The sequence below is a fragment of the Rutidosis leptorrhynchoides genome, chromosome 6 (genome assembly GCF_046630445.1).
Source record: "Rutidosis leptorrhynchoides isolate AG116_Rl617_1_P2 chromosome 6, CSIRO_AGI_Rlap_v1, whole genome shotgun sequence".
NCBI classification, from domain to species: domain Eukaryota; kingdom Viridiplantae; phylum Streptophyta; class Magnoliopsida; order Asterales; family Asteraceae; genus Rutidosis; species Rutidosis leptorrhynchoides.
Genome location: NC_092338.1, coordinates 379376634 through 379401691, shown reverse-complemented (window position 1 = coordinate 379401691; position 25058 = coordinate 379376634). Strand labels below are relative to the sequence as shown.

At 35.0% G+C, this 25058-nt stretch overlaps 2 protein-coding genes across 2 annotated transcripts; both read right to left on the bottom strand.

Moving 5' to 3' along the window:
- Window positions 1-6726: 6726 nt before the first annotated feature.
- On the bottom strand, window positions 6727-8173 carry LOC139852494 (protein MOS2-like). The gene has a single exon (XM_071841795.1). It carries the CDS (start codon window positions 8050-8052, stop codon window positions 6844-6846), a length of 1209 nt encoding a protein of 402 aa, XP_071697896.1. The 5' UTR covers window positions 8053-8173; the 3' UTR covers window positions 6727-6843.
- A 1385-nt stretch (window positions 8174-9558) lies between these two features.
- LOC139854933 (LOB domain-containing protein 16-like) lies at window positions 9559-10038 on the bottom strand. Its single transcript, XM_071844203.1, has 2 exons — window positions 9999-10038; window positions 9559-9920 (listed from the first exon to the last, which is right to left on the bottom strand). The coding sequence occupies exons 1-2, from the start codon at window positions 10036-10038 to the stop codon at window positions 9559-9561; spliced, it is 402 nt and encodes a 133-aa protein (XP_071700304.1).
- Window positions 10039-25058: the final 15020 nt, after the last annotated feature.

Genomic DNA, 25058 nt, shown 5'->3' with positions numbered 1-25058 from the left:
GAAACAACTGAAATCTTGTGGTCCACCTTTTATTTAAAACATATTGATAAACGTTTTGAATGAAACAACTGAACTTTTGTAATCCACATTGATATACGGATTATGTGTAATATTAAAACTATGAACTCACCAACCTTTGTGTTGACACTTGAAGCATGTTTATTCTCAGGTTTCTAGAAGTCTTCCGCTGTTTGCTGATACGTGATACAAGTTATGTGCTTGGAGTCATACATGCTATATACAAGAAACTTGCATTCACCAAACCATTACCATGTACCTTATTTTGACTGTATTGTCAACAGATGTATTATTGTAAACCATTTAAATGGTGATTGTCTATACGTAAAAATCATCAGATGTTAAAAACCTAGAATTTATATATTCATTTATGAAATACCTTTTCAAACGAATGCAATGTTACAAAACGTATCACATAGAGGTCAAAACCTCGCAATGGGACCAGATGTTGATGTATTCGTCCAGGTGGATTAGGACGGGTCATCACATTTGGCCTGGTCCTTTATACTCGTGTAAGGTATTCCTCTCGTTCTGTTCAAGAAAGACAGTAGCCCGTTAGCAGTTCACCGGGCAAGGTGGAGTGATTCCAATTTCCAAGCATGACGGAATCAAGGAAGATTCTCTGCATCTGAGATAAGTTTGTCTTGCTTCTTTCTCTCTGGCTGTGGCATTCCTAAGGACCCAGGGTCTTCTCTTCCGAGCAGTAGCAGCAGCAGCAGCGGGAGAGTCGGTAAGTCAATTGGGTAAGTCAATTGGGTAAGTCAATTGGGATCGTAGGGTGGACGGTGCTTCGGGTTAGCACTCTCTCTTTCCGTCGGTGAACAAGTCTCATTCGTTTGGCCGGCCATAAATCAGCATTGAAATCCTTTTTTCCGTGGGGGAGAAAGACCCCCTAGGGAATTCAAGGATCTTGAATTCTGCGCTGTCGGCGTAGTTCTGTTACCGCCTTGTCGTCTTGGGTTGGGAAGGATACGACAGGCTCAATTCAAGGACGCTCAATTTCAAGCTCAATTTCAGGCTTTCGAAGCTCTGACACTTTCTGTCGCATTTGTTCTATCTTTTGTTTACCTATCATTTTCACTTTCTTTAACCGTACTTAGGTAGCTTTTCGTTCGTTCGGCAGAGGCGTAGATATATATATATATATATATATATATATATATATATATATATATATATATATATATAATTATATATATTATATTATATGGGGGATGATTCTCACACACACTTTTTTGATCCTCACACACCAATTGAGTATTATTAGAAGAGTAAAAGGTTAAAATAGGTGTGTGAGGATCAAAAAAGTGTGTGTGAGAATCATCCCCCATATTATATGTGTATATATATATATATATATATATATATATATATATATATATATATATATATATATATATATATATATATATATATATATATAGTTAGCACATAAATGTAAATATTTAATCATAATTATGCATAATAATTTTAATTTTACAATTATAAGATCAACTCTAATTATGAGTGTTTCCTAAATTGTTTAAATCACAACTATTGGACTACACCAGTTGCATAACCGCCTCAACTGTTGTCCACACATTCATCCTTCGCAGTTGCATAACTTGCTCTCAACTGTTGCCTAGGAGGAAACTTGACTCAATCCGAGGGCATGGGCGGTAAAAACCATCTCCCCCACTGCCCCTGCAACGCCCCTCCCCCACTACCCCCGCAACGCGATGTGCGGAAGGCATCCTTGGGTGGAATTCAAGGGTAAATAAGCAACCTTGTGTGCAATGTTGCACCTCACTGGAGTCAAACTTCTGACCTCTCACTAAAAGAGATGAGCTACAACACAACGTTCAAAACTTTACTACCTTAAACAATGTTCCTCAAAGAATTGTTAATCTTAGAAAAGTAGCATACAATAAGTGTCAATAACACATGACTTTAACTTCTAAAGTACTAAATATATATTCATCGTGTAAGATTTAGGGAAGGATATTCCTTTCGCCAAAATATAAAAAGTTCCTAAATTAGATGTGGTTGAAACCTTGGCGACAAATACACTCCGATCAAAGGCGCTTCTTCAGGGTTGACATAGTATGGTATGAGTGACGAGGCTTTTGCGGTTTTTGATAATGTGATGACGAGCATGGTCGAGAGCGAACCGGTCACGGTTTCCTCTAGTGATATACCGCCTACGCATGCTAGGAACAAGAATCACCAAAAGCGTAAAGAGGAATTGGTTCAAGGCGCCGAAAGGGCTACATTCGGCGAGTTCATTGAAGACATTTGAGTTTCCTTTCGGTTTCATGTTTTTTAATAATATTAGTATATATGGTGTTTGTTTTGTATCGTCTTTTTGGTTCTGGTTTATTCAGTTTAGTTAAGTGAGGCTCGGTTTAGATAGTTTGTTGGTAGCCGCTTTTTAGGTACGAAACTTGTCGGGGTGTTTCTTTTGTACTTCTTATTAAATTCGTTTTCTTTTCGAAAACGTTTTCAATTTTTATAAAAGTTATCGTTATTTCGCAGAAAAAAAAACTCTTTTCATTATTACATTCTTTAGAGTGTTTTTTTCATTCAGTATTTTTGTTAATGTGTACTCACATGACACAAGTTTTGTATCATTGTAACAAACATTAACAAGGTTATTCTTTATATATAAAAATAAAATGAAAAATGATTTGCTCCACAAAAATAAATAGTCGTTTTAAAATTGATATAGATCGTATCAACCAGCGACTGGTTTACGAAAAAAGGAGTTAAGCAACGGTCAGAAGATTGATGAAAGAAACTGGCCGAAGTTGGTGTTGTGTTAAACTCCGCGGTTGGAAGGATTGCTTTTTGCCGTCTGTCTTTTCCTAACTAATTAAAAAGGGGCATTGTGAGCCTTTGCAGCCCCTCGCAGGCCGGTGAGGGGTAGGTAGTTAGGTACTGACCTGAAGAGAAAGGTAAGATAATTTTTTTTGGCCTTAACTGAAACAGGGGAGGCCCACGTCTACATATGGGTTTTGGATCAATAGAATCCTCCAATTGCTACAAAAAGAATTCTAAATTTTTTGCACAACAAAACTAATTAATGTGGATAGGTAGGTGAACCATATTTCCCCGTATTTGTAATCTCCGTAGAGAAACGGTCTCTGTGTTTATCTTGGATAAGACTATTCCTATTGTACACATCAACGTATGTTCTTATATTAATATATAACGAGTAATAGTTTTATATTGAATTATTTTAAAGGAATTGCTAAACAAGAAATAATTTATATACGTTTCTTTTTGTTTCACCCAAATAAAGTGTCATAATTGTAGTAGGTTTGAGATAAGATGTGTCATACATATATCACAGGGAGTATTATCATACATTAAATGCAAACAATATATAATATGAACATGTTTAGAATTTAACTAATCAAATTCTATTGCTAAAGTGAAACTAGATTAAAAATTGACTAATCAAATTATCTATAGCTAGTTATATTGAACCATAATAGGGTAATAGCAAGATGAACAACAAATTCTATTCGCTGATCCTCGTTTAACATTTTTTAATAAATGAATGAGGGTAATGATTATCGTTAACATCTTTTAATAAATGAACGAGGGTAATGATTATCGTTAACATCTTTTAATAATGTGTAACTATGAATGTACTAACATTAATCATCCAAGATGATAGAAATAAGATATTTGACAGGTATAAGAGATGTATGAGATGTAATCAAGGGGAAGATTAGAAATTAACGGGACATTTAAAAGAGAATTGGGAGAAGTGATTATAGTTTCTTAAATCGAGTGAAATATGTGGTAAACAAGTTTTATTTCAGACAAAATGAAGAAAAATTGAGAGCAAGTGAAAATATGTGTTTTCATTAACGGTGAAATTTATTGCAGTAAAAACTAGCAATAAAGAACAAATTACAAGGAAAGTAAAGGATTTAAACTAGCAAGACTTCAACAATGATTCAAGGAAAGCAAAAAGGCATTTAAATTAGATTTGGTTTCCTCTAAATTGGTTGAGGACAAACATCTTCAATAGAGTTCCAACTCGGAATAGAGCAGCTAATCCAAAATCCAATGCCTAACACGCCTTGAGAGGCGAGATTGCAATGGATAAACACATGCCTACAATCTTCTTGAGCGAGGGAGCACGTTTGGCATAACAGACTCGGGATCAATGTCTGTTTCAACGAGGTTCATTTTTGTAGGAAGCTGGTTTGGGAATAAAAGCCAGGTAAAGACATTAAACCACCATTTCCAAGAGATAATGACATGAAAGAAGTCTTGATAATATGATTGTTTCAGTTGATTCAAGGATGGAATTCATTTGGTTAGTAATCGTGAATAGCCGAGACGGTTTTAACCCACGCGGAGTAGAATGAACATATCTCCACTTAATTCTATAATAGAGAAAGATATATACTTATGATGACTCCATGACCATCATTCTCTTTAGACTTCAAAATATTATTCCATCTAACCCAACGGATTTTTCTTTTTTCACTTTTCAGAATAAAGAGGCCCGGAGAAACTCAATCATGTATAAACTTTTACCGGCGCTTTGAACAATTACAAGTAATAAATTCCAAGCGAACCTAAAACCGACTTGACCAATGTAAAAGACGACCACCAATAGACATGAGGTTGGCTTTCCAATTGGAAAGACGCTACTTAACTTTACTAATGATCGGATTACAACTACAATAAACCACATCTTTGATCGCAACCTGGAAAGAAAGAAAGAAAGAAAACGAAAGGGGGAATTTTCAATAGTCACAAATGACGCCTCAAAAAGGAAAAGAAATATTATGATGTATAAATTAATACGGAGTATAATTTTTTTTTTTCCTATCTTTCCATCCAAATTGGAAACATCTCTTTTCTCTTCTCTTCCTCCACATTTCATTTCTTTTCATTCTGAATATATATCGGACACAGAGTGTAAGTTCACACCAAGTGCAGATGTTAATCAACGGATAATGGGCCGCGGGTATAAGCTGGGAACCGTTTGGTTGGTTACCATAATCTGCTTGAAAATTTGGGTGATAATTACTGTTTACAAAGGTATTTGTAAATGAGGTGCTTTTTTATACTTATCTTGCGGTGGCCGGGGATAAATCCACATACATCTTAGTTAAAAAAAGGTCTACTTCCCCGTGTACATACACCTTAGTTAAAAAATGTCTACTTACCCAGGTAGTCCCCCCCCCCCCCCCCCCCCCCCCCCTCTCTCTCTCTCTCTCTCTCTCTCTCTTCTTTGCAGCTAATGGTTGCTACATTATCAATCCAAGATGCCAAGTTGAGCGGAATAATATAGTTAATGGAGTATGACAGACTTATAATCTAGACGATAGCTGATAGTGTTATGGAACCTGCAAATGCTAGTCATGCAGCTTTTCAATAGCACTATCTATTTAATAATGACTTGTACACACATGAACCCTATCTTATATTCCAACTATGTGCAGATGCTGATTAATAGATAGATGGGTCTTGGATATTGCTGGAAAGAGTTTGGTTACCATAATCTGATTGAAAATTTGGGTGATAATTACCATAACAAGGGTATTTGTGAAAAAGGTGTTTGTTTATACATAAGCCTTGCAGCTAATGGTTGCTAGCATCCAAGATGCCAAGTTCAACGAAATAATATAGTTAATGGAGTATGCCCCTACTGGTGCACTAATGGTCTGATGAAGTGGCTTTACTATTGCAACTTGAAGGCTAGAGGTTGTAATTCCAAGGGTCTTTCAATAAGCAATCAAAGAGATTTTAGCATGTAAGCAGCTACAAACAAGGGCGTAAGCATGTATTATTGATTAGTACAATCAAGGTTCCAAAAACTCGCTACTCGGGGATAATCAGGAATAATCGTCTTCTTAAAAAGGAGTAGTCGGAGATTTATCGCGAGTAATCGGGGTTTTATAAAACAATGAATACAATACTGAGGCAGATGGGTCAAGGTAAATGCACTGGTTGATGCCCTGTAAGGTTGTTAAAGAGGAAAGTTGCGGACTCATTAGCTGAGACCTTGTAGAGACTAATCGGCCAAGTCAGAGGTCCAGTCGGGATTAATTGGATTGAGACTCCTTTTACATTTAAAAAATAAATTTTATAAGTACATCAGCAAATATAAAAAAGGAACCATACGCATAAACTTGAACATTAACATTATTGTCTAGAAACATAACTGTTCAAATACTCTGAACCCCTAATTTAAACACTTTTAAAATGGCGACAACTTTGAACGACTAAACCCGACTTTTGACCAATTTTGACCCGTTGACCGGCTTGTTTGACCTCCTAGTGGAGTCCGACTACTTCCCAAACCTGACTAGTCAGCCGAATTTTATAACCTTTTGCTCCTGATCAATCAACAGTGTCGAGAGTTCTAAATTAGCATTTCAATGGAGTACAATTGATCTAAATAGCCGAAACAGCTAGTGACGATTATCGATTATGTTGCATAAGATAATGATACGGCTATGTAGGCCCCAATACAAAAACTAGAGCTAAAAGAAATAGCTTAACCATAAAGCCTTCAGTGTGAATCTAATCCTAATTTCAATTTCCTGGTACTAGCATGAGTAATTTTTCTAATAACTAACATCAAACTGGTAATCTACGCATTCACATAAGGTAAATGTATAAATCTCAACACCAACAAACAAACGATGACCACATTATATCCTTTATAAACACCTACAAATAATAAACATACCAAACTAATAACTTCAACAACAGGTTACCATAGCAATAGCAAAGTTCATATCAAAACGTTTTACATTATCATATCATTTTCAAATGCCTGATACTTAAAGTACCTGAAAGATGCTACAAAAATCAGTATCCAAAATCATCAGGATCTCCAACATACTCAGCAATTTGATCAAAATTAACATTTATCAACGCATGTGTGTCTGCATCACGAACAACCGCCGTTTCACTATCCATATCCTTCTCCTGTAAAGTCCCATAAACACCTTTATGTTTACCATACAAAACAAGAACAGGTCCACCACGTTTAGGCAATACAGTCTCAAGTAACTCCTGATCAACACCTTGTATAATCTCCCTATCCTTATCCATAGATATATCACAAGTCGTTCGACCTACAACATCAACAATCTCACCTTTTTGCAAATACAATCTCCCTCTTTTCAATCTTTCACTAATAACTTTAACTCTAATCCGACTCGTTAACCAAGACTTGACAGAAGCAGCACTCGTTTTCTCGTCTGCCTGCCTACCCCTTTTACTTCTACTCTTATCATAATTCGACTCATCCTTACGTTTACTCCCTCTATCACTACTACCCTTATGATCTCTTTTTTCCTCGTTACGAACACTTTCTTTCCTCGTTTTCGTATCGATTTTCGCAACTTTGTTATTGCTATTGCTATTGCTATTGCTATTGATATCTTTAGTTGGTGGCATTGGCATATCATTAACAAACCCTAACCCTTCTTTACCGGTTCGTTTCGTATACTCGACAACTTTAACATCCTCTTTCGCATTCTTACCGATTCCTCGTCCTTCAACCCAACCATAACCTCGCAACAACGCAGACGCGAAATCCTCAACCGCAACATCTTTAAATTCATCAAATCCATTATCCTCAGGTAACCTATCAATATCATTCCTAAATTTATTCAACATCAAGTCCTCAATCGACGAATAAGATTTGACCCGGTCCACATTCGGTTTGGATCCATGATCCGAATCGGAATCCTTTTTCGTACGGATATTGAGACCGTAAGTGATGTTCGGGTCATCGGTTGACTCGATTGATGAATTAGCGACTTCAAATTGAAGATTAGGATCGTCGGATTTGACAGGGAGATCGATGTTTTTTAGTTTTTTGTGAGGTTGCCATTCGTTGGATTTTGGAGCGATGACGTAAGTGTTTTTGGAATTAGGGTCGGGTACGGGTTTGGATGGATCGAATTCTGTAACGAATTGTTTTTGGATGGAGGATGATTGATTTAGTGATGATGATTTTAATGAAGGTTTTGGGGGTTTTGATGATGATACAGCAAATGATAGTTTCATCGTGATGATTTGGGGAGAAATTGTTGAATTAGGGTTTCGATAAAGATGGGGTTTTGGATCGATCTCTTCTATTCAAGACCGTGTTTGGCGGTGCAAATTAAAGTAACCGCATCATTTACGAAGTACTACGTATCATTTATTTATATTTATATTTATATTTGCCTAAAAAACAACATTTCTCGAAATTCTTTATTTCAAGATATTTGGCCTCGAAAATTTCATCTCGAAATACACTCTCGAAATGCACAAAATATCCCGAAAATTTAAATAAATTCGCGAAATCCAGTTCCCAATGTTTCTTGCCTTCTTCCTAATCCATTACGAGAGTGTATTTCGAGAGTGTATTTCGAGAGTCCATTATGAGAGTGTATTTGTGGATTTTGAGAGTGTATTTCGAGACAATTTTCAAGACCAAATATCTCGAAATCTGAAGAAGTTCGAGAAATATTGATTTTTCGCGAAGGTTGGGAACAAATGGCGATTTATTATTGGTTCACGAGATTTTCGCGATGCGCGATCGTTGACCGCGAAGTCAACGTCTATGGGATGAAAAAAACCTTCTGACATTGTTTATATTGGAGAGAGACACAGCAAATGGTCTATTTGGGTAAATTTCTCTTATATTTATTTATATATATATATATATATATATATATATATATATATATATATATATATATATATATATATATATATATATATATTTGGAAGAAAAAAACAGAATTAAATACAAATTTTCACAAAATAGTGAAAACTAGAAAAAGGAGCCCGCGCGATGCTGCGGGACCTTTGGGTTGCGTATTCATAGTTAACGGAGCGTATTATAGGTGTGTATATGTATTGAATATAGTCCGAGGTATTGAGCGTTTTTTTTAAGTGTCCGTTTCGCGTATAGTTAGTCCCGTTGTGTTCGTGAGATTTTTTTGAGTTGAACGGTGGGTTCGGAAAAATTTAACTCGCACCGAGCGAGAAGATAGGACCCGTTAAAAATTCGGGTGGAATTAGTTTCTTTTATTTTAATAAAATTGTATATTTACACTTTTTACCCTTAAAGAATGTAAATTAGAGGGGTCGTTGTGTATATTGAGGTAAAGTTGAAGGGTCGATTGCTGGTGAACGCAAAATGAAAACTACAATCAAAAAGTATTGAAATTACAAAAATTCTCATGACTTTTAGTATGTAGGACGCAAAATGAAAACTACAATAAAAAAGTATTGAAATTACAAAAATTTTGATGACTTTTAGTATGTAGGGGTAATAATAATTATCAAGTACAAGTGGATTCAAGCTGACTTACAAATTGCTTTGTCCACTTAATAGCCCAACAACTTTACCAAAATTAAATTAAAAGGGCTTAAGAATTTAACAACTAAAGAGCTACATAAACATCAACTTATAACACACATCACATTAATAAAAAACTCGATCATCAGCTAATTTATAGAAGCATCCACCTTTGAAGAAACATATATATATATTCCATATGACTTTTACCCAAACGAACTCTATATCCAAATTTGAAGAAAGCATACTTCGAACCCCTTAATCCACCAAATGAACCCAAAGGAACTCATCCTCTTTATAAGATCAATGACAGTAGCTTTCAACAAAGCCATGTTAGATTGTAGTTGTCTTTGTACATACGTGACCAATGTAACCGAAAAAACCCGATCCAAAACTACAAATTGATGTTGTAAGGCAAAGATATATGCAACACACCCATAAGCACGATCTTTAATCCTAGCTTGAGCTTCATGAGCAATGATGACAAGTGCCTCACAACAGTCAGCCACCGCCACTTGATGCAACATTTTCGAAACATTACTTGTACCAAGCACTTTATGAATGGCTGCAAACCGAGCCAGACCTTGTTACGAAAAAAAGTAAGGTGCAAAAATACAATCAGTGGTGTATTTTCTTCTTAGAAACTTGCATGCACGAGAACCTGTTCCTTTAAACTGAAAATAGCTACCAAAGTGATCCATCACGTCACCGAGCCATTAAAAACCACCTTATCTCTAGCCACCCAAATTGTCCACAAAGTGATCGGGCCTATCTAAATCTACGCCACTTCAAAGGGCATTCGATCCCTATATCCCCAGCCATATATCTGTATTCCATTATAACCCCATATCCACAATAAACACCTTCGATTTAGAGTTAGACGAAATTACAATAGATAATTGAACCATCAATTTAGAAGCATCTGCCCATTTAAAATTGACATATCATTCCACACTAAATAAATTTGTGTGCCTTAACATTATTCTCACAACCTATATAATTCCAAATAGGTAAACCTCATTGCTTTAATTTATATTTATATTTATATTTATATTTAACTTGCTATTTAGACCATTTTAAGTCTTTAACACACCCATCAACCACATTTGGTGTCACCAACACACCACCCGCACGTCATTAACGCAGCGTGTTGGTGACAATTTTTCGCCGGCGTGCTGGAATGTTGCACGGAGAAGACAACCGCGTGCTTGTATGATTTTGTTGACGTGGCTTCATTTGGTTAGTGGGTGGATCAGTTTGAAAACAAACGGCTAGTTAGCTGGCAACGGATAAAAACATAAATATAAACTTTAATAAAAATTAAATAAATTGTATAATTTCCATCTATAAAATACACTTCATTTTTAACACTTCACTTCATATACATTTTTTACACATCATTTTAAAACAAAGTCAAACCCGAACGAGTGGTCGCTTTATAATAACATTTTAACCGGTATTGGAGAGCTTACAACTCCCAGGTCGTCATCTTCACACCAATCTCGACCACCAACACTTGGTTTTGTCAATTATACTACTAGCTCGTTCAATATGAACCCTCAAGATATTGAACAACAAATCTATCAACTACAACAACTTCAAAAACTACAAAAAATTCAAAGAGAACTCGGTTTATCCCCACAACCGCCTTTTCAACTACAAACACATCCACAAACTCAATCACAAACTTAAGTAGTGCCCTAACAGTCCTGTGGCGCGAGGAGAAAAAGAAGTCACCAACGAAGAGGCAAAGAAAAGGCACGCGAACCATGCCAAAAAAGAATTTGGACATCGGCCGAAAAGGTTTAGTTGGTGAAATGTTGGCTTGATGCGTCCGAGAATTCGACTATCAGAAACTCTCAAAAATATCAATATTTTCAGGCTACCGTAATGAGCAAATTCAACGAAAGGATGGGTTCGAAATGAAGATGCGTTATCGAAAAAATGGCATTATGTGGACAAGGGGTGTAAAGCTTTTCAAGGTTATTATGAGGCCAAAAAATGCAATCCAAGGCGTAGTGGAAAAACTGAACAAGACTTTTACGAGGGTGTAGTAAAAGCGTATTGTAATAATGAGGATAAAATGTGGGCGTTTAAAGATGCTTGGGAATTTTTGAAAGACAAACCGAAGTTGCTTGCGCTTGATCCAGTTGGTGGAGCTGTTTATGGTAGAGGTTTGCGGCATGAGGATGAGGAAGACGCGATCCACACGATTGATATCACGGATGATCATCATGATAATGTGCTTTTAGGTGATGATCTAATTCCATGGCCCATTGGAAGGAATCGAGCAAAGAAAGCTGCTAGGACTTCCGAATCTCCTGATGCGTCGTTCAACAAACTCTTCAAAATTTGAGGAATTATGTGAACAAGTTAACCATTACAAGACCGAAGTTGTAAAGAAAAAGCTTCAACAAATTGACACAATCACCAAGATGGAACGTATGAAAGCCGCACTCGAAGCCACTCTTACGTCCTTGGACATTAATAACATGCGGAATCTGAAGGAAAGGAAGCGTTGCTTGAAGATGAAGAAGAACTTGCTCGAAGAGTACGACGACTTAATTCAGTTATCGATGAGGACGAGGACGAGGACGAGTAGTTTTAACATTTATTTTATTGTATTTATTAATTTTTAGGACTTTTAAAATAAAGTAAGTTTAGGCCTTTTAAATTATTGTAATTTTTTATTTTAGGACTTTTAAGTGTAATCGTATTATTAATTTTTATTTTAGTGTGTTTTATTAAATTAATTTGTTTTTATACTTACAAAATAATAATATAACTAATTAAACAAATTAAAATTAAAATCAAGAAAAATTAAAAAGAAATAAAAAATACCACATCCCTACCCATCAACATGCCACCCATTATTTATCAGTTTATCAGCACGCCCATCAAGCACCTCACCCTTATCCATCAACACGCCAACACGTCCATCAGAGTTAAAGAGGGTCTTAGTGTCTAGCCGAGTAACTGGTATTTGAGCCGGCCTGCTTAATTGCACTAAATATTAAATTATGAGTACATGATAGCTTTTTTAGGGAGCTCAACAGGCATGCTATGTCCCTTTGGCCCAACATGTAATTAGAAGCTCATTTTCACTACTAACAAACATGGAAAATTGGTCAAAATGCCTTCATCTTTGAAACGGTTTAACAATATGCTCCTAAAATTTGAAAAGTATAAAATATGCCCTCTGCTCACGACGCACAACACATGATGCATGTAAGTTGATGCGTGATGCGTGTCACCGAGCATACTTGCTTTTTGATGCTATTATACTAACCAACACGCACCACACATAGCGCAACACGCACAATGCATGTTGTTCGTGCGTGATTCGTGTTTATAAGGATAAAATAAGGATATTCATGATCAAATTTCTTGTCTTTTTTTCGATTTTTAGATCTTAAAAGGCAAAATTGAGGTCCCGAATCTTACTGATTTCTGATATTTTGTCGAGTATCAACACGTTAAAAGCCAAACTCAGTGTGACAACGGGGAAATTTTTGACCAAATTTAAACTTTATCTTTAAATGATTTAATGTTTCCGACACGATAAGCAAAGTCTGTAATATTGATTCTCAAAATTTTTGAACTAATGTTATATATTCAGTTAACCTTTGACTATTAACCGACGATTCACGAACATCTATTTGTGTGTGTGTGTATATATATATATATATATATATATACAATAAGTTGGAATATTAATTATTAAAATTAATTATAAATAACTTGCAATGTGTATTTAAAAACTGATTTATGTATATTAAATAAAGATATATACATATATATAATTTCAAGTTATTTAGTAAACAATAGTAACATTCGTTTATTGATTCGATTGATATTTAGATAAGTTAACTAAAACGTTCAAGATGAACAAGTAAAATACTAATTTGCTACAGTATTTTCGAATTGCTACAGTACCCGAAAAGCTACAGTGTTTTCGAAAACCACTATTTGCTACAGTAAAAATCATTTTGCTACAGTAAAACACTATTTCAAAATGAAAATGTATGTATATTTTACAAATGTTATAAAATATAATATTAACCTTGAGATAAAATGTTCTGATTTAAAATAATGTATATACGTATATGTATATACTACGAGACGATGATTTATAGAAGCAAATAACCAAAACACTTAATTGATTAAAGCTACACTTCGAGTGACATAGTTTATCAATGATTAAGTTTAATTTTTGATAAAGGTAGACGTCGCGTAACGAAAAGTACTAGTTTTATAAGCGTACGAAAATGCATTCGAGAAACCGGAACTGAGACATTAGTCGAGCGTAAACTTACGAGTCATAGGACCAAAAATTACAAGTCAACTATGCACGTGAATATAATATAATATATAATTAATTAATATAAATTAAATATATTATATATATTATATAATAATATGTCGACAAGCTAAATAACAAACGATCATGAGCTGGAACTAGGGGTCATGCGATCGCATAGTTTCCCCTCACATTTCCCATGCGATCGCATGGTGTGAGTTGGTGGCTCAAGTCTATAAAATTCGACGTTTTGGTTCATTTGTTGCACACTTCCTCTGATCTTATATTACACCGTATTTATTTTATTTATTTTATTATTAATTATTATTATTAATCTAAATATATATTAGTAGTATTATTATTAGTATTATTATACATAAAATACTACGATGAGGTTCTGCTCGCATGTTTTCAAAATGAATTTCGAGCGAGATAGAGCTAAGGAAACTATGGGTTATAGCTATGGAGGTTATGGGTAATATTCGTGGGTATTGTTCCCAAGTCAAACCTAGTGTTTATCATCTCCGTTGCGTCTACGTACTTTCCTACAATATTGAATCACAATATTGATACGTGAGCATTCATATCTTATCTTTTATATATTAATAGTATATCCATGTCTAGTACTCGAGTATATATGTTTATACATGCTTGTATGCTAAATTTTGTCGTTAGATAGTTTTATGAAGAATCAAGAATTTGATACATATGCTACTGATATAAGGTATATGATATGCATGTCGTTAGAAAGCTATCGAAAAATTAATAACTTTTCATTTAGAAATCACATGATTTCGATGAACGGAATAAAAGATATGGTCAACTGAATTATGTTTGACGTTAATTGAAATTGTGTTGGAAATTGTAAATTAATATTTAAACAACTTGTCTATGAGATTGATAAATTGAATTTTTAGATATTACTAATCGAATAAATGAATTTCTATATAAGGCACGTTTTGTCTTGTTGAACAATTGTCAAAGTTGACTGTCTTATCATGTTTTAAAGCTTTATAAACACTATAATCTGATTTTACAAGTATTGAAAAACTATGTGAAATAATAAATCATGTTCGATTGCCATGATAATTCAAATATAATATAGCTCCTGAAATAAATAATATTTTGAGGTTGATAAACTATAAATTCGTTCAATTATCAAGACTTATACTATGTTAATAAACATGTATAGATTTAAAGATCATATTGGGTCAGGTTGACTTTTGAGATGACTTTTGTTAACTTCTGCATGTCGGTCTCGAGCATTAGGATTGTGATACACTATGACCTGACCTAGCTTGTTAGACATGTATTGACCAACATATGTTCTCTAGGTTGAGATCTACGATTATTTTGCATTCCGAGTTTCGGTCACATTTCGGTGAATGACCTTATGTGCTGCTAAGGTGAGTTTCATTTGCTCCCTTTTTAATTGCTTTTGCAATCTATATTTTTAGGCTGAGAATACATGCACTTTATTTTAAACGCAATGGATACAAGTACATACTAAATTCTACACTGAGTTTGAACTGAAAATCCCTTAGCTTTGGTAACTAGTAACTGCCGGTTATAAGAACTGGTGGGCGCGAGTAGTAGTATATGGATCCATAGGGCTTGACATCCCCGTCTGTTCCAGGTATAGAAACCCTAGCCTGAACTATAAAACAGACGTATGCTATTTGAGGTTAGTACACGTTGGTTTACGTGTATTGTACATGTTGGTTGCATGTATGTTAAAACATGGGTACTTATTATATAGATGTTAAAGTTTAGTTACCAGGGTGCTCAATCTTGTAGAATATTTTGATAAACGTTTCTGGATGAAACAACTGAAATCTTGTGATCCACATTTATATACTGATTATGCGCAACATTAAAACTATGAACTCACCAAACTTTGTGTTGACACTTTTAAGCATGTTTATTCTCAGGTTCCTAGAAGTCTTTCGATGTTTGCTTATATGTGATACAAGCTATGTGCATGGAGTCATACATGCTTTATTCAAGAAAACGTTGCATTCACAAAATCATCACCATGTATCTTATTTTGACTACATTATCAACATATGTAGTATTGTAAACTATTATTTACGGTGATTGTCTATATGTAGAAATCATCAGACGTCAAGAACCTTGTAATTTGATATTAATTTATGGTGTGCCTTTTCAAAAGAATGCAATATTTACAAAACGTATCATGTAGAGGTCAGTACCTCACTGTGAAATCGATGAATGATGTATTCGTCCAAATGGATTTGGACGGGTCATCACACTCAGAGTACTGAATGTATCATCAACCAACTTACTTTTGCATAACAAACCTGCATGAATACCACCAACAACATTACTAACACCAGTTTAATGCCCAAACGAATCAAGTCAATGTGTATTTAAAGCTCGATGCGAGCCACCGGGGATTAAGTACACACGGACTCGATTCGTTTGGCATATGTCATCACATCCATCACCACCACCTCCTCGTTCGTCGACATTACGAAACCACTGTTGTCCATTAAATGCCCAAACGAAGCCATTAAGTGTGTATTTGAAGCGGGGGTTAAGTTGACATTTACTACTAGCTTCGTTTGGGCATTTAAGGGACATCAATTATGTAGTGACCCGAACTTTTCCATGTTTATATATATTAAATGAAATTGATATTTACATGATTAAATGTTTCCAACATGTTAAGCAATCAAACTTGTTAAGACTTGATTAATTGAAATGAGTTTATGTAGTCATTTGATCACCCAAGTTGACCGGCGATTCACGAACGTTTAAACTTGTAACAACTACATGATGATATATATATGGATATATATATAGTTAACATGAGAATTATCATAGGTAAGTATCACACTAAGTATATTAACAATGAGTTATATACATAAAATGAGACTATTGAATTAAGAAACTCGAAACGATATATATAACGATTATCGTGATAACAACGTCTTACTAAATACATATGAATCATATTAAGATATTGATACACTATGTTTAACATGATAAAATGATAACTAAATATATCATTAAGTGTGTTAACAATGAACTACATATGTAAAACAAGACTACTAACTTAAGAGTTTCGAAACGAGTTATATATGTAACGATTATCGTTGTAACAACGTTTTAATATATATATGTATATATATTTATTGTATTAAGATATATTCATACACCATGTTATCATGATAATATGATAATTTAACATCTCATTAGATATAATAAACAATGGGTTAACTACATTAAATGAGATCGTTAACATAAAAGTTTCAAGACAACACTTACATGTAACGACTAACGGTGACTTAACGACTCAGTTAAAATGTATATACATGTAGTGTATTAAGTTATATTAATACACTTCTGAAAGACTTCAAGACATATATCAAAACACTCATACTTAACAAAAATGCTTACAATTACATTCTCATTCATTTTCATCAACAATTCTACTCATATTCATTCAGTCTTCGTACTCGTATTATACCCAGCTTCTAGACGTACTTACTATAGGTATATACCAATAGGAACTAGCATGGGATTCCACTCTTGATTATGTCATGCATGACTAATCAAGTTTAACTTCTACCATGAACTAGTCAACTAACAAGAACTCCTTTTAACCCCACTCATCACTCACCATTCACTTCATTTCATTTCCATTTTCCTTTCTAATTCTCTCTCAACACACACATACACCTATGAACGAATTTTTTTAGTAACCAAATCATCATTTTCATCAAAAACTACTTCAAGAATCAAGCTATAATCATCATAGGAAGAACACTTCAAGAACACTTCAAAAATCCTTTCAAGTTTGCAAATATATTTCCAAGCTTTCTAATTCATTCCAAGTAATTATCTATTTACAGTAGGTTATCTTTCTTATTCAAGGTAAAACTCATATCCAAACTTTGATTCAATTTCTATAACTATAACTATCTTAATTCGAGTAGAAATCTTACTTGAACTTGTTTTCGTGTCATGATTCTACTTCAAGAACTTTCAAGCCATCCAAGGATCCTTTGAAGCTAGATCATTTCTTGTCACTTCTAGTAGGTTTACCTACTAAACTTGAGGTAGTAATGATATTCATAACATCATTCGATTCATATATATATAACTATCTTATTCGAAGATTTAAACTTGTAATCACTAGAATATAGTTTAGTTAATTCTAAACTTGTTCGCAAACAAAGTTAATCCTTCTAACTTAACTTTTAAAATCAACTAAACACATGTTCTATATCTATATGATATGCTAACTTAATGATTTAAAACCTGAAAACACGAAGAACACCGTAAAACCGGACATACGCCGTCGTAGCGAAACCGGGGGCTGTTTTGGTTTGGAAAATTAAAAACTATGATAAACTTTGATTTAAAAGCTATACTTCTGGGAAAATGATTTTTTTTATGAACTTGAAACTATATCCAAAAATCATGGTTAAACTCAAAGTGGAAGTATGTTTTTCAAAATGGTCATCAAGACGTCGTTCTTTTGACTGAAATGACTACCTCTACAAAAATGATCTGTAACTTGTATTTCCGACTATAAACTTATACTTTTTCTGTTTAGTTTCATAAATTTCAGTTCATTATGAAACCATAGCAACTTGAATCACTCAAAACAGATTTAAAACGAAGAAGTTATGGGTAAAACAAGATTGGATAATTTTGCTTGTTGTAGCTACGTGAAATTTGTAACAAATCTATACAAATCATAACTTAACTAACTTATATTGTATTACACATGTATTCTAACATATATTATGTAATCTTGGGATACCATAGACACGTATACAATGTTTTGACATATCATATCGACCCATCTATATAATATATTTCGGAACAACCATAGACACTCTATATGCAGTAATGCTTGAGTTAGCTATACAGGGTTGAGGTTGATTCCAAAATAATATATATATTTTGAGTTGTGATCTAGCCTGAGACTTGTATACCCTGGGTCGTGGATTGATTCGAGATAATATATATATTGATTTATTTCTGTACATCTAACTGTGGACAACTAGTTGTAGATTACTAACGTTTGACTGTTAACTTAACAAACTTAAATCATTAAAACGTAATAAAAATGTTATAAATATATTTCGATCATACTTTGATATACATGTACATATTTGTTACAGGTTCGTGAATCGACCAGTGGCCAAGTCTTATTTTCCAACAAAGTGAAAATACGTGAAAGTGAGTTATAATCCCACTTTTAAAATCTATTATTTTTGGGATGAGAATACATGCAGTTTTATAAATGTTTTACAAAATAGACACAAGTGATCGAAATTACATTCTATGTTGAATTATCGAACCGAATATGCCCCTTTTTAGCTTGGTAGCCTAAGAATTGGTGTTTATGATAATTGCCACCAATTGACGCGAATCCTAAAGATAGATCTATTTGGCCCAACAAGCCTCATTCGAGTTACGTATGCTTTAGTACTTCGATTTATCATATCCGATGTGAGTTCCGGAATGATGGGGATATTTTATATGCATCTTGTTAATGTCGGTTACCAGGTGTTCATCATATGAATGATTTTTATGAAGATTGCATGTTATTGAGAAATGGAAATGGAAATGGAAATGGAAATCTTGTGGTCTATTATTACGATTTGATAAATATATAGGCTAAATCTATAACTCACCAACATTTTTGTTGACGTTTAAAGCATGTTTATTCTCAGGTGATTATTAAGAGCTTCCGTTGTTGCATGCTAATTTATGGACAAGAGTTGGAGTCAGCATGCTTGTATAATATTGTTTAAAAACTGCATTCGAAGACATATATTATTGTGTAATATTATTGTAAACCATTATGTAATGGTCGTGTGAAAACGCTATATTTTAGATTATCATTATTTGATAATCGTCGTAATATTTTAAAGGTTATGGTTTGTTTTAAAATCGAATGCAGTCTTTGAAAAACGTCTCATATAGAGGTCAAAACCTCGCAACGAAATCAATTTATATGGAACGTTTATAATCAATATGAACGGGACATTTCAGTTGGTATCCGAGCGTTGGTCTTAGAGAACCAAAAATTGCATTAGTGTGTCTTACTGAGTTTGTTAGGGTGCATTAGTGAGTCTGGACTTCGACCGTATTTTCTTTAAAAACGATTGCTTAACACTTTTTGTTGGAAACTACATATTACTAACATGTAAATATTATGTGATATATTAATCTCTTAATGTGTTTGATATTGTGTGATAGATGTCTACCTCTAGTACAAATCCCATCGACTCACCTAATAATAATGAAGAGTTGAATATATTTTGGGAAGATTCAAAAATTCCCGAAGAGGAACCGGAAGAGGAGGAACCGGAAGAAGAGGAACCGGAAGAGGAGGAACCGGAAGAAGTGGAATCAGAAGAAGAAGAGGTTCCAGAGGAAGAAATATTAATACCTACAGTAAAACGATTAAATAAATCCTCAACCAATGGACCAAAGTTAAAAATGGTCAATGGTGTTTCCGCCAAGGAAGCAAAATATTAGGAAAATTACCAATTTTCTGATGAATCGGATCCCGACAAGGATTCCGATGATGTTATAGAAATTACCCCAACTCAATTTAATAAGGCAAAATAGAATAATAAGGGAAAGGGCATCAAAATAGAGAAACCTGATTCCGACCCTGATGAACTTTATGTGTATCGTAAACGCTCGTATTTCTTAGATTTTTACAATAATCAGGGAACATCTAGGCCACCAGGTTTTTCTAAACCATTTGTGAAAATGACGGCTTGTATTAGAGGATCACCATGTATCCCTAGGAAATTATCCAAATGAACCAAGTCCGAAGAAGAAGAAATGAGTGAGTCGGAATAAAGAGTTGTAATCATGCTGTGTAATATATGTATTGTTGTGTGCTTGTACTTTTAAGATATATGTAAAAATTGTTTGTATTGTTTGTTAATTATCTTTTACGAATCTAATCCTTGTTTATTTTACAGTATAAAAACAAAAATGGACGTTAAGGATAGACAACCAAAAATTTTAGAAGACCTACCAGGGGATATGATTGATGAAATCTTGTCTAGAGTCGGGCAGAATTCATTAGCACAATTATTTACGGCAAAATTAGTTTGTCGAACGTTTGAAAGACATTCCAGGCATGCCTTAGTTTATAAGAGGCTTTCCTTTGAAAGATGGGGTATATCACATTGGGGAGACTTTAAGTTACGCCGAGTTTTCTTTAAGGCATTTAGTGCGGGAAACCCAGATAGAATTTTACGCTACGGGTTGAGAACCTATTTTGACTCAACCTATCCCAACATAGGACTTCGTGTTAGAAAGATCTTCAAACATGCAATTTAAAGAAGCATGTTATGCTTACGGATTAGTAATGTTCGCTTCTCACCAAATTGAGAAAAAGAACATCGGATTACAACTGTTAAATAAAACATTCCCACAAGTGATGGATTCAGTAGTTGGGGTGAGAAACAAGGTTTTTAGATTGTTACAGGGCTGTTGGGCATTACGTAACCCTCGCCCTTTTGACGATGTTACAACATGCTGCCTAGCCAACGGCCACAACGGTTATTTTTCACAAGACCAAGGATGGGAAATAATATTAGTAAAACCAGAATGTATGACCTGTTTCTGGACCTATGAATTACGTGTTTTTATTGCCTTTGCTGAACGACTTGCGTATTAACTGGAATTGTCTCCGCAACTACCTTGTATCAAAGTTATTGTGTGCTATATTTCATGCTATATGTAAAATTGTGGTATTATACGTTTGTAAAATATTGTATAAAAGTTTGAGCGTGAAATATTATTATCAGTTTTTCATATAGAATTGTAGTAGTTGAATTGTATATTAGCTGCTAAGTATGAACTTAACGGGTAGGTACTACCCGAATTATAAATTATAAAACGTTAATATGAAGAAAAAGCTTTTATAAATGAGTTCATATCATGCTACGAAATACTATTAACTACTCTTAATATTCTATATGATTAACTTGATTCATTTGATTATTTTTGAAGGAAATGGCACCGACTACTCGAAATACTCTGAATATGACCGAGGAAGACTTTCGTGTTTTCCTTGTTGCAAATGTAGCCGTAGTGCAGGCTGCAATGCGAAATAACAACAATAACTCTGAAACTAGCAATGGATCTAACGCCACTAGAAATCGTGTAGGATGCTCCTACAAAGAATTCACTGCCTGCAAACCTTTGGAATTTGATGGAACCGAGGGTCCAATCTGATTGAAACGGTGGACCGAGAAGGTTGAATCGGTATTTGCCATAAGTAAATGTACTGAAGAAGACAAAGTAAAGTACGCTACGTATACCTTCACAGGTACTGCGTTAACATGGTGGAATACCTATCTCGAGCAGGTAGGACAAGATGCTGCTTACGCACTACCGTGGTCAGCATTCAAGCACTTGATGAACGAGCAGTGTCGTCCCAGAAATGAGGTCAATAAGCTCAAGGTAGAGCTTAGAGGATTACGAACGCAAGGTTTCGATATCACCACGTACGAACGACGATTCACAGAGTTGTGCCTATTGTGTCTCAGAGCGTTCGAAGACGAAGAAGAGAAGATCGATGCATTTGTAAAAGGGTTACCGGAAATGATTCAAGAAGATGTGAGTTCACACGAGCCCGCCTCCATACAAAAGGCAAGTCGAATGGCTCACAAACTAGTGAACCAAATTGAGGGTAGGATTAAAAAGCAGGCGGCCGAAGAGGCCAAAACGAAGCAAGTCAAGAGAAAGTGGGAAGAAACCAGTGACAAGAGTCACTAATACAACAACAACAATCACAACCACAATTGCAACAACTATCCCAACAACCACAACATCAACCGCAACAACAAACAATCGCAATCCCAACAACTACTACAACAAACGTCCCAATAACAATAATTACAACAAACGCCCCAATAACAACAACAACAATCCCAACAACAATCTCAATAACAACAATGGCGACAACAATCAGAAAACTCCATGATATAGGTGTGATGGATATCATCCTGATAAATACTGTAAGGTTGTATATACCAAATGTAAAAGACCGGGTCATGGTGCGACGAAGTGTGAAACTTTCGGACCAACGACTGGAGGAACAAATAACGCCCACATTGTTTGTTTCGGATGCGGGAAGAAGGGTTAATTTAAAACTATATGCCCAAATCAGGGGAATACTAATGGGCAAGACCACGGAAGAGTTTTCAATATTAATGCGGCAGAAGCGCAGGAAGACCCGGAGCTTGTTACGGGTACGTTTCTTATTGACAATAAACCTGCTTATGTTTTATTTGATTCGGGTGCGGATAGAAGCTATATGAGTAGGGATTTTTGTGCTAAATTAAGTTGTCCAGTGACGCCTTTGGATAATAAATTTTTACTCTAATTAGCCAACGGCAAATTAATTTCAGCAGATAATATATGTCGAAATCGAGAAATTAAACTGGTTACCGAAACGTTTAAGATTGATTTGATACCAGTAGAGTTAGGGAGTTTTGATGTGATAATCGGCATGGACTAGTTGAGAGAAGTGAAAGCAAAGATCGTTTGTTACAAAAATGCAATTTGCATTGTACGAGAAAAAGGAAAACCCTTAATGGTGTACGGAGAAAAGAGCAACGCGAAGCTAAATCTTATTAGTAATTTGAAGGCGCAGAAACTAATAAGAAAAGGTTGCTATGCTATTCTAGCACACGTCGAGAAAATCAATACAGAAGAAAAGGACATCAGTGATGTTCCCGTCATAAAAGAATTTCCCGATGTATTTCCAAAAGAATTACCGGGACTACCTCCACACCGATCCGTTGAATTTCAAATAGATCTTGTACCAGGAGCTGTACCGATAGCTCGTGCTCCATACAGACTTACACCTAGCGAAATGAAGGAACTCCAGAGCCAATTGCAAGAACTTTTAGAGCGTGGTTTCATTCGACCAAGCACATCACCGTGGGGAGCTCCTGTTTTGTTTGTCAAAAAGAAGGATGGTACATTCAGGTTGTGTATCGATTACCGAGAGTTGAACAAACTTACCATCAAGAACCGTTATCCACTACCAAGAATCGATGACTTATTTGATCAACTACAAGGCTCGTCAGTTTATTCGAAGATCGATTTACGTTCTGGGTATCATCAAATGCGGGTGAAGGAGGATGATATTCCGAAGACTGCTTTTAGAACGCGTTACGGTTATTACAAGTTTATGGTTATGCCGTTTGGGTTGACTAACGCACCAGCTGTGTTCATGGACCTTATGAACCGAGTGTGTAGACCATATCTTGAAAAGTTTGTCATTGTCTTCATCGATGACATACTTATTTACTCAAATAATGATCAAGAACACGAAGAACATTTAAGAAAAGTGCTAGAATTGTTGAGGAAAGAAAAACTATACGCTAAGTTTTCAAAGTGTGCATTTTGGTTGGAAGAAGTTCAATTCCTCGGACACGTAGTGAACAAAGAAGGTATTCAGGTTGATTCGTCAAAGATTGAAACCGTTGAAAACTGGTAAACCCCGAAAACTCTGAAGCATATACGCCAATTTTTATGATTGGCTGGTTACTACAGAAGATTCATCCAAGATTTTTCCAAATTAGCAAAACCCTTGACTGCATTAACGCATAAAGGGAAGAAATTTGAATGGAAAGATGAGCAGGAGAAAGCGTTTCAATTGTAGAAGAAAAAGTTAACTACGGCACCTATATTGTCATTGCCTTAAGGGAATGATGATTTTGTGATTTATTGTGACGCATCAAAGCAAGGTCTCGGTTGTGTATTAATGCAACGAACAAAAGTAATTGCTTATGCATCCAGACAATTGAAGATTCACGAGCAAAATTATACGACTCACGATTTGGAATTAGGCGCTGTTGTTTTTGCATTAAAGAATTGGAGGCACTACTTATATGGGGTCAAAAGTATTATATACACCGACCACAAAAGTCTCCAACATATATTTAATCAGAAACAACTGAACATGAGACAGCATAGGTGGATTGAACTGTTGAATGATTACAACTTTGAGATTCGTTACCACCTGGGGAAGGCAAATGTGGTAGCCGACGCCTTGGGCAGAGAGGATAGAGAACCTATACGAGTAAAAGCTATGAATATAATTATTCATACTAACCTTACTACTCAAATAAAAGAGGCACAACAGGAGGTTATAAAAGGGGGAAAGTTAAAGGATGAAATACCCAAAAGATCGAAAAAACATCTTAATATTCGGGAAGACGGAACCCGGTATAGGGCTGAAAGAATTTGGGTACCAAAGTTTGGAGATATGAGAGAAATGGTACTTAAGGAAGCACATAAAACCAAATACTCAATACATCCTGGAGCGGGAAAGATGTACAAAGATCTCAAGAAACACTTTTGGTGGCCGGGTATGAAAGCCGATATTGTTAAATA

Excerpts from the sequence above, each read along its gene's own strand:
- LOC139852494 (XM_071841795.1), bottom strand. The coding sequence starts at position 8,052 with ATGAAACTATCATTTGCTGTATCATCATCAAAACCCCCAAAACCTTCA.
- LOC139854933 (XM_071844203.1), bottom strand. The coding sequence starts at position 10,038 with ATGGATCACTTTGGTAGCTATTTTCAGTTTAAAGGAACAG. Across the intron at positions 9,921-9,998 it reads TTTTCAGTTTAAAGGAACAG|GTCTGGCTCGGTTTGCAGCC; the intron begins GTTCTCGTGCAT and ends TTTCGTAACAAG.